The sequence below is a fragment of the Phyllostomus discolor genome, chromosome 4 (assembly GCF_004126475.2).
Source record: "Phyllostomus discolor isolate MPI-MPIP mPhyDis1 chromosome 4, mPhyDis1.pri.v3, whole genome shotgun sequence".
Classification (NCBI taxonomy): Eukaryota; Metazoa; Chordata; class Mammalia; order Chiroptera; family Phyllostomidae; genus Phyllostomus; species Phyllostomus discolor.
Window position 1 is genome coordinate 192,527,135 of NC_040906.2, and position 14,813 is coordinate 192,541,947.

General features: G+C 43.2%; 1 protein-coding gene across 10 annotated transcripts in view; it reads left to right on the top strand.

Annotated features, from left to right (window-relative positions):
* The window catches only part of AIG1 (androgen induced 1), a 212,130-nt gene that overhangs the window by 48,040 nt on the left and 149,277 nt on the right, over nucleotides 1–14,813 (top strand). The window contains exon 3 of one of the 10 annotated variants that reach the window (XM_036024806.1): nucleotides 9,491–9,547. The exons of the other annotated variants lie outside the window; for them this stretch is intronic. Within the exon in view, the coding sequence (XP_035880699.1) occupies nucleotides 9,491–9,532 (42 nt within the window). The 3' untranslated portion in view covers nucleotides 9,533–9,547. Of the gene's footprint in view, nucleotides 1–9,490; nucleotides 9,548–14,813 lie in introns of those variants that run through there. 10 annotated transcript variants of the gene reach the window in all.

Below are 14,813 nucleotides of genomic sequence, written 5' to 3' on the forward strand. Positions count from 1 at the left end.
TTTTGAAGCAAAAACTGGCAAATGGCTTCTTCCTAGACCCCATTAACTTTCTTGCAAAATTGTATTAACAAAGGATATGAACTTAGCTTTTTACATGCATTTTAACCTGTCAAATCACACAAAATTTAATCTAGTGATGTTAGGGATTAAATTGGCTTTACTCAGTGATTCATGAATTGGACAGCTTCCCCTCTATCACACAGAAAGGAGCTCCACCGAGCTATAGAAAAGGAAAGATTTTTTTTAAAGGCAGAAAGGGGTCGGAAAAAGAAATTATTAGGAAAGAATGTGCAGGCGAGGTTGCCCTGCTAAGGGGAACGGAAGGAGCCTATAGTCTGGACTATCTCACTAATGCCAACCGGGTCATTTCGTGTTCACTGGTTAAAAGTTACGTTCCTGGCCAGTGGAAACTGTAGCTACCCTAAGTATTAAATCTTGGTTTGCTGACCTGGGGCCTAGCACGAGTGACTCCATTTTGCGTCTGTTGTCTCTTTTATAACAAACCCAATATATTTTCATCATCGAGACCTATAATTTTATCGCTTCTTTTGCCTTCCTTTCCCCAAGGCTATTTCCTAGCTCTCTTTTCCCCTGCCTCAGAACTGCCACCTGCCCTGCTGGGTCTCCCCTCAGAGCCCCCAGCTGCTCAGCGGGTCCTGGAATTCCACTCTAGTTCTACCTTTCCTCCTTATAAAAATGTGAACCCTTTCTGGAGCAGTGCCCTGAGGAGTCACTAGCAGAGGCTTCAGGTTCGCACTCCCCATGGCCCCTGGCCTGGAGTGAGGTGCCCAGCCAGAAGGGTTTTTTAACATGAGAAAGAAGGGAACAGCACTAATGCCCAGGACCTGCTGGACATAGAGTTATACACGTAGCAATCCATGGTGTAAAAAGGTTTATCATAGGAGCAAATGATTAATTATAACATTTGCAGTTACACATCTTTCACTGTTTTGGTTACAGTCAGAAACCCCAGAGCCTTGGGTGCGGCTTCCTGAGGAGGAAGGTGCGAGCCATTCAGAACCTGTCCGTGGTCCCTTCAGGCCCCGGGCTCTGACGGCCAGGTGACCGCCCACGTCTCAGAGCGCCTCCCCTGCCACTTTCTGCTGCCTTCCTCAGCCCCATTCCTTTTGTCTGTCATCCAGAAATTTGCAGGGGAAAGCAGTGCGTATTTTTGTTTCCTGGTGCAGGGCAAACAGCGGGCACAGTGGCAGCTGAATTTATCACTTCTGCCCAAATTTTCCAGAGGAGACAGACCTCTCAACCCCAAGCTTTTCCTGGTGTGCCCATAATCTCTCTGTCACCTCAGTGGCGACGACAGCAGCCAGGGTAGGTTATCGAGGATTTGCATTTTTTACACTAATGCTTCCTCCCATCACGAGGTCAATTGAGAATTGACAGTAATTGCTTTAAGCGGGCACAAAGCCCTCGATGTGGCTTTGGGACCCATGACCCTAATGCATCTACTGCATGGACTCTCTCTATCTCAAGGATGTATAAAAATAATGAAACATTCCAGTCACAGATAATTGGAATAAAGTTTGTTGCAGCATAACCTTGAGGAAATCAGGCGGCGTTGCTTGAGTGAGCGTAGCATGTGTCATCCTGACTTGAGCAGATTCCCATAAATGCTAAGCTGGCCTTGGTTAGTAACGCTAATGGCCGGAAACCACCACCACTCCCAAAGCCTTGCCACTCACTTTGCAGGCATAACCCATGGGAGGCTCCTCTTACCATGTACAGTTTATTTCTGAACCCTGTCACCCTTTTAAAGAAGCATTACAAACAATTCTATGGCATTATGTGGTCTGGAAGCACTGAAGCTTATTAGGAGCAATCAGACTAAGAATGTCTTTTGTCTCCTGTGAGTTCATTGACTATTTATTTGGCTGGCAGATACTCTTCTAGTTAAGAGAATAGACTAAGGTTTCAGCCAAAAAAAATGATGAGGAACAAGAGGAAGAGCAACAGAAAAAAATGAGTATGGTGAATCCTGCATGTGTCTCCAACTGCTATCCTAAGCAGCCCTTGTAGTGACAATGGCCATATGTTTTCCATTAATTCAAGCCTATGCGTCCCATTCAATTGCAGCTGCTCAGCTTGCGTAATACACGTAATTCAATCTCCTCACCTCCCCAGTATACCTTTGTCCCTGGTGCTACTTGGTTGCTCTAGACCAGATGCTGGCTGCTGCCAAACTATCCTTGACTCACTCAGGGACAATGGAGGATGCCCCTCCCTTAATAAAAAGGGACTGTGTTTGGGAAGGTCCTGGAAGTTTGGATATGTTCTAACCGGTGATGAACATCTAGTGTAGAAGGGACAAATCGGCATGTACCAGGATGAACTTTTCTGAAATTTGGTCGCCTTAGTAAACCATTCCTGGTATTATAATCATGTTCTTCTAAAGACTTCATGAATAGTTTATTCTATTCTAGAATCCTTTAAAACTTGTTTTCATTCTTGTGATGGGAACTATATGTGTGGTAGCTGCTTCCTGAGGAAACATGGAAAACGGAATTTGAAATCTCAAATTCAAACTCAAAGAAAATGCATCTAGGAATTATCTTTTGAAAAATGTTTCTTGAAAAATCCTCATTTACTGACACACTAGCTAACTCTAAGCCATCCTTAAAAAAATGTTGGTGCATATACATTAAGATCTTCATACCCCTACAATTTAAAATACATTATGTTTATTTCTGATTTGAAAGGTAAAAGTTTAATTTAAATATAAAGAAAATATTTAAATGATATCAATTAATAATATTACTGTCTGTTAATATAACACAAGAGAAGGGCATTTGATTCTATTTGAGATTATAAATAAAAGCAAATGCCTTTCTTTTTGTGTTTTTTTTCTTTTTTTAAGTTATATTTTATTGATTATGCTATAACAGTTGTCCCAGTTTTTCCCCTTTGGCCACCCTGCATGATCTATAAAACAATCTGAGATATCTGCTACTTGTAGTGGGCTTCTCCAAGCCCAGGCAAAGCCAAGCTGTGAATCCAGGCTGGCTGCTGCTAGTGCTGGGCCGGTGGTCACTTAGCATTAGCGGGGGCTGAGAGGTTTTTGAGGCCTGCTGTTGCTTGTTTGATAGGATTTAAGAAATTGTGAAGCATGAGCCAAGACCAGCCATTCTTATCGAAAGGTTATGGTTAACAGTTTGGGTGGGCCCGTAAGTTAGGTGGGACAGAGTCTCAGGGGATCTCCAGGGTGAGGCAAACAGTGTTACCCAGGTTGCTAGAGTCTCAGTTATGGCACCTGCCTGCTGGCTCTGTGGGGGAAGGGCTCAGAAAAGGGACAATGGCCTCTGTCCACCTTTCTGTCTGGAAGAAAGCTGTTCTCCAGCTTCCTGCCTTGATGCCAGACACTTCAGTTCTTCCTTGTATGCTCTGGTACCTTTCAAACTGCTACCCCAGTGCTGGAGCTCAGAGGGAGTGAGTCTGAGTAAGTTCATTTGTAGGTTCTTTAAGGAGAATGCTTGGGACTCCAGAATTTTCTTCCACCAACTTAATCCCCATTGGTTTTTGCACCCAGACGTTGTGGGGACTTATCTTCCTGGCACTGGAACCCTGGGCTGGGGGGCCTGGTGTGGGGCTGGGACTCCTTGTTCATGAGATATCTGTACCGAATTTTTATGCACCACACGTGGATGTGAGACCAGCCCATTCCATGTCTGCACCCCTCTGGATGGATGTGGTTTCTTTAATTCCGTAGTTGTCAGACTTCCATTCAACTTTATTTCTGACAGTCCTGAGTGCTTGTGGTTCTATATTGTAGTTGTAATTTTGATGTTGTGCGAGAAGGTGAGTCATGTGTGCCTATGCCGCCATCTTGACTGGGGTCTATCTTCTTTTTGTTTTGATATTAAGAGGGATTTTTTTTAAAAGATTTTATTTATTTTTAGAGAGGGAAGGGAGGGAGAAGGAGAGGGAGAGAGAGAGAGAGAGAGAAACATCAATGTGCGGTTGCTGGGGGCCATGGCCTGCAACCTAGGCATGTGCCCTGACTGGGAATTGAACCTGCGATGCCTGGTTTGCAGCCCGTGCTCAATCCACTGAGCTACGCCAGCCAGGGCTAAGAGGGATTTTTTTTAAAAACACATTGTTTATTTTATAAACTCTGCATTTAATTTTAGAATACAGTTAATATCCACTGATCCTCTCTTTACTAAATTTTCACACAGTTACCTACAATCAAATTCTTTTTTTTTTAATTTTCTTTAAACCTTCTCTGATATTTTAAGGTTTCTTCACATGCCCTTTTCCTTTTCAGTCACCTTTGAAGTTAAAAATACAGTATCTGTTAGGTTTTATTTCATGGCAAAACCCAGTTCATTTAGAGTTGAGTCAACCATATGCTTCCCCCCGACCTGAAATGAGTGCTCATTGAGTTGCCTAAGAAGGAAGGTTTACAGATGAGGATTCATCAAGATCAATAAGCAAAATGAGCCTTTTTCTCCCCAACCAGGAGAAATGTTCAGAAGACTGTACTTACCTAATCTAGGTGAGTGGTCTTGTAATTCATTTTTGGTAGACTTTTCAAAAGACAAAGGTGTTAATGTGATTAGACAGATGTAGCTGATAGGGAATCTCTTCCTTCTCAGCCATCTTATATATTCTTTTCTCCTAAATGAAAACCAAAGATTTTCTGCCTAGGTGACCTATTTAAGTTTGTACATGGTCATGCTAACTCACAGTAGTGAGCTTTCTCAATGCTTGCAAGACAGATTTCTTCAACACTAAACATAATCTTGCTTCAAAAAAGAATTTATTGTAAGTGCTCATTATTAATCACACTACAGTGAAAACCACACATTTCTATCCAGAACAGTCAGAGGAGAAAAGTCTACTAGGCAGCAAGTATATAGTGCTAGGAGCCAACATAGCAGAGACTAAGGATTGATCTTGTCTTTCAAGGGTCTTGCAGTTTCGAGAAGGTAATTTTATTAAGCTATGTTACTAGTAAATTATGGGCATGATGGCCCTGACCAGTTTGGCTTAGTTGGTTGGACATCATCCTGCAAACCAAAAGGGTAATTCTCAGTCGGAGAATTATATCCTCGGTCAGAGCATGTGCCTGGGTTGCGGGTTCAGTCCCTGGTTGGGGCGCTTATGGAAGGCAACCAGTCGATGTTTGTCTCTCACACCAGTGTTTAGACAAACATCCTCCCTTTGTCTCTCCCTTCCCCTTTCTCTAAAAAATAAAAAGGAAAAATAAAAATAAATTAATGCAAAATAGAAGAGGGCATGATAAGCATAATACTACGTGTCTAAGGTACAGAGTAGCCCAAAAGAGGAAGTGATTAATATTAGCGAATGGAAGGTCCTGGAAGACATCCCAGAAATGATGATATTTGAGCTCTGTTTTGAAGAACAGCTAAAAACTTACTGGATGTGTAAGTTAGTTAATGGTACTTTCGCCTGTAAGTAACAATGTCCCCAGATCTCTGCCCGGCTCACTTTTTCATTTCATGAAAGTCTCTGCTCGGATGATTACCTTTAGAAAAGCTCCCATGAATAACCTATAGAAATTAGCCTCCCATTATTCTCTGTCCCGTCCCTTGTTTTATATTCTCCATAATGATTACCATTCGCTGGCACATTCCACGTTAATTTTTTGTTTCTGTCGTGTGTGTCTGCTCTGACTTGGTACATTCCTTACGACGCCAGGGAGGCTGTGTATCTGATATACTGCTGCAGCCCAAGCCCCGGGAGCCGTTGAGAAAGCGGACTACTATGAATAATTCAGTATTTGCTGAGTGAATAACCAACCAACCGTGACTTAAGCAATAAAGATATTTAATATCTCACAAGACAAGAAGCCTGTTAAGCAGGTAGTTTCAGAGTGATATTGCTCATCACTGTTATGTGAGACCTAGGCATTTTCTATTTTCCACTCTTCTATCACCAAGTGTTGACTTTCTGTCCTTGGACTTGCCACCTACTGTCTCAAAAGGGTTGATAAACACCCAGCTTCACATTTGCACAGCCATGTTCAGGGCAGGCAGAGGAGGAAGCTCTTTGGGTTGCTCTCCCCCCGTGTTTGTCTCTTCATCAGGAAACGAATCTTCCCTGGAAGCTCTGCCAGCAGCCTCCGTAGGTCTCCTTGGTGAGGAGTGTCGCTCGGCTAGAACAAGACGCATGGGAGGCTGGGACAGCAAGTAGCAGCGAAGGGGATGAGGTTACCGTGGGGCTGACACTGACTCTGATTTGCCTTATTGGTTGGCACATCGGTCCCAGACAAAATCAGGGGTTTCGGGAAGTATAAGTAAACAAATTTTGAGAATAACAATTAAACATAAAGTAAGTAAAAACTAGTAAGATTTTAGATAACACTGTTTATATGTGTTAATATAAAAAATAGATTCAGTAAAAATAGATACAGTAAAAAAATAGATACATGAGACTAATCATGGGTATTTACTATTCTGGCTGCAAAAGACATATTTTTCTATTTATTCCTCACCAATACTATTTTTGTGCGTTTTATCAGTATGATCATAAGCAACTATCTAAATCTGATACATGAGGAAGTTCTTTATGTTGCGCAATTGACCAAATGGTTTATGTTTAGTTTATGAATGTATGACATGCGTCAGAAGTGGCCCTGCTGAGACCACCAGCTCAGATACGCAGACAACTGAGTCCAATGGTAAATTCTTCATTTCATAGTCCCCTAGGACTTGTAGAGAATTCTCTTGCCCTGTGCATCATGTTACAGAATTACCACTCTCTCTAGGCAAGGAACCACAAAAATATCTCAGAAAATGAAGATAGCTTCTTTCCATATTTATATCCATACGTGAAATGTATATATGAACCGTGTGGTCAAGAAAAGGAAGAACTGATCTTCGGTAACATGAATAATGTGATACGTATTATAAAATAGACTGATGACTCCTGTTCTCCAGAACATGGCCCGCAAACCAGGATCTTTTCTGTGCTCTTGTTTGGGGACCAGGAACAAGATGCAATATTAGTTTTTGTTAAAAAAAAAATAGAAAAGGGAAAAAGGAGCACTATTCATTTTCCTTCTTCCTTATCTGCACATCCATCTTCCTCCCTCTCGTTATCTTTGTCTATCTGTCTCTCTTACCTCCTCTGCCCCATCCGTCTACCCCAATCATATCCTTCTTTGTAAAAATGAAAATAAGAAGGAACTGATTTGCTGTGTGGGTGTTCTTGAAATTACTACAGTTCCTGTGGGCATTTTGAGGTAACTCTTACCTGTTTGGCTGGATCAGAGTGTACTGTGTTATATCAACTGACATCAAAAGGAACATTTCCCCCCAAGGAAGGAGCTAGTGAACTTTCCACCCACACAACATTTATCAGCTGTTAGCTGTGCCCGCGCAATTACCACGCTGGTGATTTGCCAGTCCTGGATAGGACTTCCATTCATCATGCCTTTCTATACAGGAGAAAAGTTGCAGCGTAATTCTGGGGGACGTGTCCCAGAGACACAGGTGGGAAGGTGGGGCGGGGAGGGGAGGAGAGGGGGAAACAGTGGAGGAGGGATGGGTGGAGCCAGACTTCACAGGCAGCCCTGCTGGCCCAGTGTGCTCTCTCCGTGGCTCCTCTGAAGAGCAACATTCCAAGAAGTTTCCCTCCCAAATGCCCCTTTATCTGGTGGGTCAGTCTGTGCATCATTTACCCATAGGAACAGATATGAGCTAGGACTTGGGCTTGTGCTGGCGGAGTTTTCTGCCACAGGAGGAGAACGAGGGGAGCTGTGTCACAGAGGGAGCAGGGTGTCCTTCTGTCCAGTCCCCTTCTTTGCTCCTCTGGCTTCTCTACCAGCATGTTCATCGGTCTCCAAGGGGAGACTAGGGAGGGATGTGAAACAAGAAAGAACCCCAAGCATGAATGAGAGGTATACTAGAGTTGGAAGGCACGAATGGAGATGAATTTTCTGTGCTCATCTTTACAACCTCGTTACTTAGTCTTTGCAGGGCTCCTCCCCTTTGTTTAACCTTAAAAATCAACTACAAAATTAGAATGACCACCTTCATACAAGCACAAATAACTAGACAGAAAGAAGCCTCAGCGCTCCTACGCCCAGAATATAACGTGAGCGCACGTACATGCCCAGCAGATCGCTGTCAAAATGAGCACTGAGTCAAGGAAGGGAAACAGCCCTGAATTCGTTGCAATAATAACATGTTTGTCTGAATATTCAGAAATACTACCTGTGCCCTTCCCCGTCACATTACCTTAGAGTTCTAATGAAGACGCCTCATTCCCAGAGGTGGTTGCTGTCACCTCTCTTTTTGGGTCCAACGTGTGGACAAGCAGTTTCACTTACACTGTCTGAGACTTTGCACTATCTCCCGTCCAATCGTGGCAAAACCCACGAACAACTCACAAGGTTAAAAGAGCTAATAACGAAATCTGACTTCTGCTACATGCGGCTGTGAGCCAGACACTGCCCAAAGCTTTATGCTAGTTATGTCATCCTTGTTGTCCCAACAGGGAGGACTTCCCATCACTCCCACTTCACAGAAGATGCTTCCACTTTAGTTTTCAAGATGGGGTTCCCACTTTTCAGGTCACTTGCCTGAGGCCCACAGTTAGCAAGTGGGGCGACCAGGACTTGAAGCCAAACACTCTGACCAAGGGAATCCTTGATTTTAGCAAGTACTGTAAACTTTTTTTAACAAAGCAAACCTAAGCTGGGTTTTCATCATTCACTTGATAGACATTTGCAGCTTCGTACATAAATTCTGAGCTGACCACAATTTCTAATTTAGGAAAACGCATCCGAATAAGAAAGGGAGTTACGCAGAGTCTGGATCAAAAGTCACTGAAGCTGTTTCCTTGAAGCTGTTTAACAAAAGGCTCTTCATTTGTGCTCACTGTTGTTTCCCTTTGATGTAGTAGTTGGCACTCTGCAGCCAGTGGTTTGATGTAGTTTCACAGGCGGGTTTGCAAAGGACACATTTTGGCAAGAAGCAAACATCTTTCCGGCGTGTCCTCTCGTTTCAACAATTGAACACAGATTTAACTTCCCACATATTTTGCCAATATGCGTATTTTCAATATGTGAAAATAAGGTCTTATCAGTAGAAGTAACTACATTTTTTGAAGTGGTTACTACATGTATCAAATATCATCTGTAAATCACCCCTGGGCTTCCCAGAAGGCATGGTTCATAGCTGCATGATTGCAAAAGAATCTTTTTGGCAAGAAATGATCCGATACATCCTGCATGGGTATTCTAACAAGTGAACTGCGCCTACCCAGTGAGATTCTTTTACCAAGAATTCCTTCCTGAGAACCACTTCATTCTGCTATACCAAGAAAGTTTTTGTTCAAATCTTCTCTCCTTGATAAGTTTGTAGTTTACCTTCTCGCCTGTTTGCAACAAGGACGTGAGGCGGTCTGCGTCCAAAGTGGTCTGACCTCACAGGCCTCCGTGTTGCTCAGCGAAGCCTTCCGGTGAATGACCTTGCCTGTGTGGGTAAGGGTCTTCTGTGTTATGTCGCAGGATATGCAGAGGAACTTCTACGCACTTTATCTTGAAAAGTGAGGCAAGCCAGAACACTGGGGAGAAAACTTCCATTCTTGCACATTTGGTTAACATTTATTGAGTGCTATGTCCGGTCACTGTGGTAGACACAACTATGTCCTTTCACATACCTATAAGGGGATTTTTTGTAAACAAAAGGCAATAGACAGTAGGAAGCACACTGGTCCCTGCAAACCGTGACAAGAGCACTGGGGCACTGAGATGGGAATGCTGCCGCCACCCTGGCCACACAAGCTGGTCCCACCTCAAGAATGACGTCCGCCATAGTGGACCTGGCCAATGATGTTGGATGAACTCTTTTCACTTGAAGAGTTTCAAGCAAAAAGGGTAGTAAGGGAGGAGAGAAAAAAAAGTTCTAGGAGAAAAAAATATCCACACGTGGGAGATTTTCTTTGGGTTTCCTGGCTTTTTTTCCTCGCACATCAGCATCAAAACAGATGTTTCTCCCCAATCCTGGCACCTTCCTGAACTGCTGATCTTCAAACTAAATAGTTTAGTATGATATCCCGGCTCTTCATCGATGAGAAGGGTTCTTCAGCCACCAAAAAAATCAAGCAAAAGAATCCATATTGGTTAGCAACTCTAAGGAGTGGTCTAAGCAGATGACAAGGATTTCAGGTAGACCAGATGCCGAGTGCTTGCTGCCAGAAGACGGCGGCTGAGGCTCAGGATGAGACGGGCGTCTGTGAGCCCTTTTGGTTCCCAAGATGACTGATTGCTTGTTGATTCTTCCCACTGTATCTATGCAGCACAGATCAGCATGGGCTAATTTAAAAGGCAAAAATGGACCTTGCTGGCGTAGCTCAGTGGATTGAGCGCGGGCTGGGAACCAAAGTGTTGCAGGTTCGATTCCCAGCCAGGGTACATTCCTGGGCTGCAGGCCATAACCCCCACCAATCGCACATTGATGTTTCTCTCTCTCCCTCTCTCTCTCTCTCTCTCTCTCTCTCTCTCTCTCTCTCTCTCTCTCCCCCTCTCCCCCCCCCTCCCCTCCCTAAAAATAAATAAATAAAGTCTTAAAAAAAATAAAAGGCAAAAATGAATGTCCACACAAAGTTTCACAATGAGTATTTATTACTTTTATAATTTAAAAAACCCAGAAAGGTATTAGAAAAGCCCTCACATAACTACTCATATTTGGGAAAGAATCACAATTATGTTGGCAAATGTATTCTCATTTAGAGACGTTCACGTTCTAAATTTAGAGGGTGAACTGTTCATCCAGGAAAAAAGAAGGAAGATTTATACGCAGTTGATATAGTACTAAAAAGGAAACTCGCCAACGTCTCCAAAAGTTCTTTTCCTATTGTGAACTATGTACAAAACTTGCTACATATTTTCCTAGGTTGTTTGTGCATATAATCTAAACGGAACAAAGACGGAAAACCTTAACCTTCTTCCTGTCCCATCTCCTTGGCAATCAGGAGGCAATGAGGGGGCCATTTGTGGATGTCCCAGTGTGCTGGGCCAGGATTCAAGTGTCATTACAGCCCAGAACCCAAATCCAGACACTCAGTTTGGTCTGTCTGTTTTGCGGTAATCCTTCTCTCAGTAAATGAACTCGTGCCAACTAAAGTGTAGTTCGGAAAGATAATTCAGTGATTTATAACGACAAAAAGATTGTCGGGAAGACTGGAGTCTGTGTGAGCTCTCCGTAGAGGCAGGACAACTCTGAGGAAGACAAAGGGTAGCCAGAAGATTTCTGGGTGAACTCAAATGAAGGCAGTAATTGGGTGATATCTGTGTTAGGTCGTCAAATTACTAGAGTGTGATGCACCCTTGTGCACCGTAGGGACTGACTTGCAGGATGGATCACAGTGCTGCCTTGAATGGCCCGAACCTTGTTCTCTGTACAAAGCTGAAGACACATTCCTGCTCTTTTATACCCATAAGCTACTACCCACTAGGACGGTCACTTTTCTCCTGTTGACACGTGCTTCTGGGGAGGCTGTGATTCATTCCGTCAGGCTTCAGCTTCCACTGTCACAGGAGCATTCCGGTCGGGCTGTTCTGATCCGCTCCCAAGCACTGACTACAAGAGGTCACTGACGCAGAGCCGCCCAACACAGGACGCTTCCACAGAGGATGCTCTAATTACTTGTGTAATTAAATGTTATTAGATTCAGTTAAATGAGATTTTTCTTAATTTTATTCTCAGATGGTAACTTTAAATTCAAGTTGCAGTTAGCTGGATGTCTTTCCTATGTGCTTCTAGCTGCCCTGTGGATACTCATTTTAATGTAATCCTATCTAATAACTGGACTATAGTCCCCATTTTATTATGATAGAGAGAGACAGCAAGAGTTTGATTATCCAGTGATTCTGTGATGACAAAAGTCCAAATAGTTTCCCAAAAAAGAAACTTCTGTCTATGCTAATGGATTGGTAGTGGTGCTCTAACAATAAAACTAGTCTTGTGTGAGGTTTATGGATATGCTTAATTATTTTATTTGTTGTCACTTGACAGAGAGTGAAAGAAGCCTTGCTTAATTACTTTGGAGTGGAACTCCATTTAACATGGACACAACTTTGAACCCATGAAAACACGATCAGTTACTAAAATGCGAAGACGACCCACCTCGCGGGGTGATCTCACCTGTGTGAGGCGAAGAGAAACAAGATGCGGTCAGAGGCTTGAGCTGTGGAGACAGGCAGACCTGGGCTCCAGTGTGGCATCCACCACTTCCTAATGAATCCGCCACTTCATTTTATAAGCTCTCAGAATCTCAGTTTTCTAATGTAAAGAGAGGGCTCAAGGAAACCTAACTCACCTGAGTTATTCTGAAGGGCAGTGAAAGACATGGAGCGTTCAGAACAGTGTGTGGCGCGTGACAAGCAGTCAGAGGCTGTGCGCTTCCTTCGGTTGGCCCTAAAAATGGCCTCGTGTCACAGAGGATGTCGTGTTAGATGACAGCACCTATAGGTGAGGCCTGATGCCGCCCCACTGCACACACTCACTCGAAAGGTCACCGAATGCAAGTTCTCAGAATCCCAAGGGTACGTGTGGTCATGCCGTCCACAGTCCCAGAAGGAAGTCTTATATTTTTAGATTTCTGAGTGTGTGGGGATTTTTATTCTTTTCTGTTACTGATTCTGAATTTAATTGCATTTTTGACCAGGGTCTATGATTAGTAAGATACTGATATTCTGAAATTGCTTTGAAACTTGCTTTTTTTGACCTCAACATGGGGCCAGTTTTCATGTTCACGAGGCGCGTGTGAACAGCAAACACGTGTCAGACCACTGCGCCTGGAAGCACGTGTCAGGCCACAAGCCCACGTGATGGGCATCTTATGGTTCTGATGACTCTCACAGTCATGAATTTTCAAGGGAATTTTTCCTTCTCTTTCTTCTCGATACAAAGCTCAGGTTCCAGCAGGATGTTTCCTCACTGCCGCCCTCCCCTCACATTTTACTTCCCACGCCTCCATTGATTTCCCACTGGATGCAGGCCTGGCTAGAGGACCCAGAAATGAGAGTCTTCCACGTTTAATTTTTCATTCATTCAATTATTAATTCCTTCAGAAGCAGGTACTGCTTTGTGCAAAATGTATTTATAGAGGCTAAAGGCACTGGCTCTGGGGTCCCACTGTTTGGCCTCACATTCTGCTTGGCCTCTTGTTAATTTTTACCTTTGGGAAAGTTACTAAAATTCTCTAAATGTAAGTTTTTTCATCTCTAAAGCTGGCAAATGGTAATAGCTATCTCAAGGTCCTTGTGATTGTTAAGTAAGATCTTGCTTGTGAAGCCTCTGGCGCATACACAGCAGAGACGTAACCGAGGCTTCCTAAAGCACTGGGAAAGGTTTACAACCATTTTAAATGTTCTCACAATGACGAAGTGCAGTGACGGAGGACAGATTCGTGGTCGCCAGGGATGAGGCTGCGGTGGGGTGTGACTCTAAAACAGTAGCATTAGGGAGTTTCTCTGGGGTGATGGAGCCCTCCTGAATCCTGATCAGGGCAGTGGCTACACAAGTGTATACATATAGTGGGATTTCTACAATACACTCTCCAAAAATGGCAGCACGCAAAAACTCGTGAAATCTGAATAGGTCTATAGCTTAGTTAATAGTCTCGTACCAATGTCAGTTTTCTGGCTTTGAAAAACCCACCTATGCATATTATGTTATTATTGCGGGAAGCTACGTGAAGGATACACAGGAATTCTCTGTTATTTTTCAACGTCTTGTCTGTCTTCAATTAATTCAAAATCAAGAGTTGATGCCCTGGCTTGTGTGGCTCAGTAGATTGAACACCAGCCTGTGAACCAAAGGGTCACCAGTTCGATTTCCAGCCAGGGCACATGCCTGGGTTGCAGGCCAAGTCCCCAGCTGGGGGCATATGAGCGGCAACCACACATTAATGTTTCTCTTCCTTCCTCTCTTCCTTTCTCTCTAAAAATAAATAAATAAAATCTTTTTAAAAAGCCAAGAGTTAAGAAATAAATATATAAAGTACCAAGAGAGATGTGACAATGCAACAACAAAGAAATAGATCGGCCCTTGTTCTAAAGGAGTTTGAGTTCCACTGAGGAGAGAAACTAGTACTTACACTGGCAATTGTTTGATCACAGTTATGCTCAGTACTACGAAGGAAGGACTGAGCATGACAGCATATGCAAGGAACAGGGGCCGCTCAGGGGAGGGTTCTTGATTTCGGGTCCTATCCATTTGGGAAGGATGGGCTGGGCAGTGTGGCGGACGCATTCCAGGCAAAGGGGCAGTGTGCGGCAACCTTGCAGAGAGGAGGAGCTTTCTGCTAGCTGAGAGGGGCCAGCAAGTTAAGGAGCATATAAAAGTCAGAGTAAAATGGGCTAGTGTTATAAGCAGAGTGTCGCGGTGGGCCAGGGAAAAAGTCATTACTTCTGACAAGAAATTGGAGGGATAGGACCACACAACAAAGGTAACACTTGATAGAGCTTAAATTTTGAAAAAAAAAAAAGTAATGAATTTCAAGCTGCAGTTATAAAAGGTGCAAAGAAATGGATACTTGAAATATGTGGTGAGCTTGAGAAACTACGTATAGTATGGGGATTGGGTTCCTGGAAGAAGCTGGAAAGACTCTGGAAGGAGAACTGAGGGCCAGGTCACAAAGGGACATTCTTCTTTTTTGCATTCTATTTTTTATTTTATTTTATTTTTTGAATTAATATGATATCATCCTATACTTTCTTTTGTTTTTCAGATTGCCTTTTTTATTTTTTAAATTTTTATTTATTGGGGTGATATTGGTTAATGAAATTATATTGGTTTCAGGTATGCAATTCTATTATCCATCAC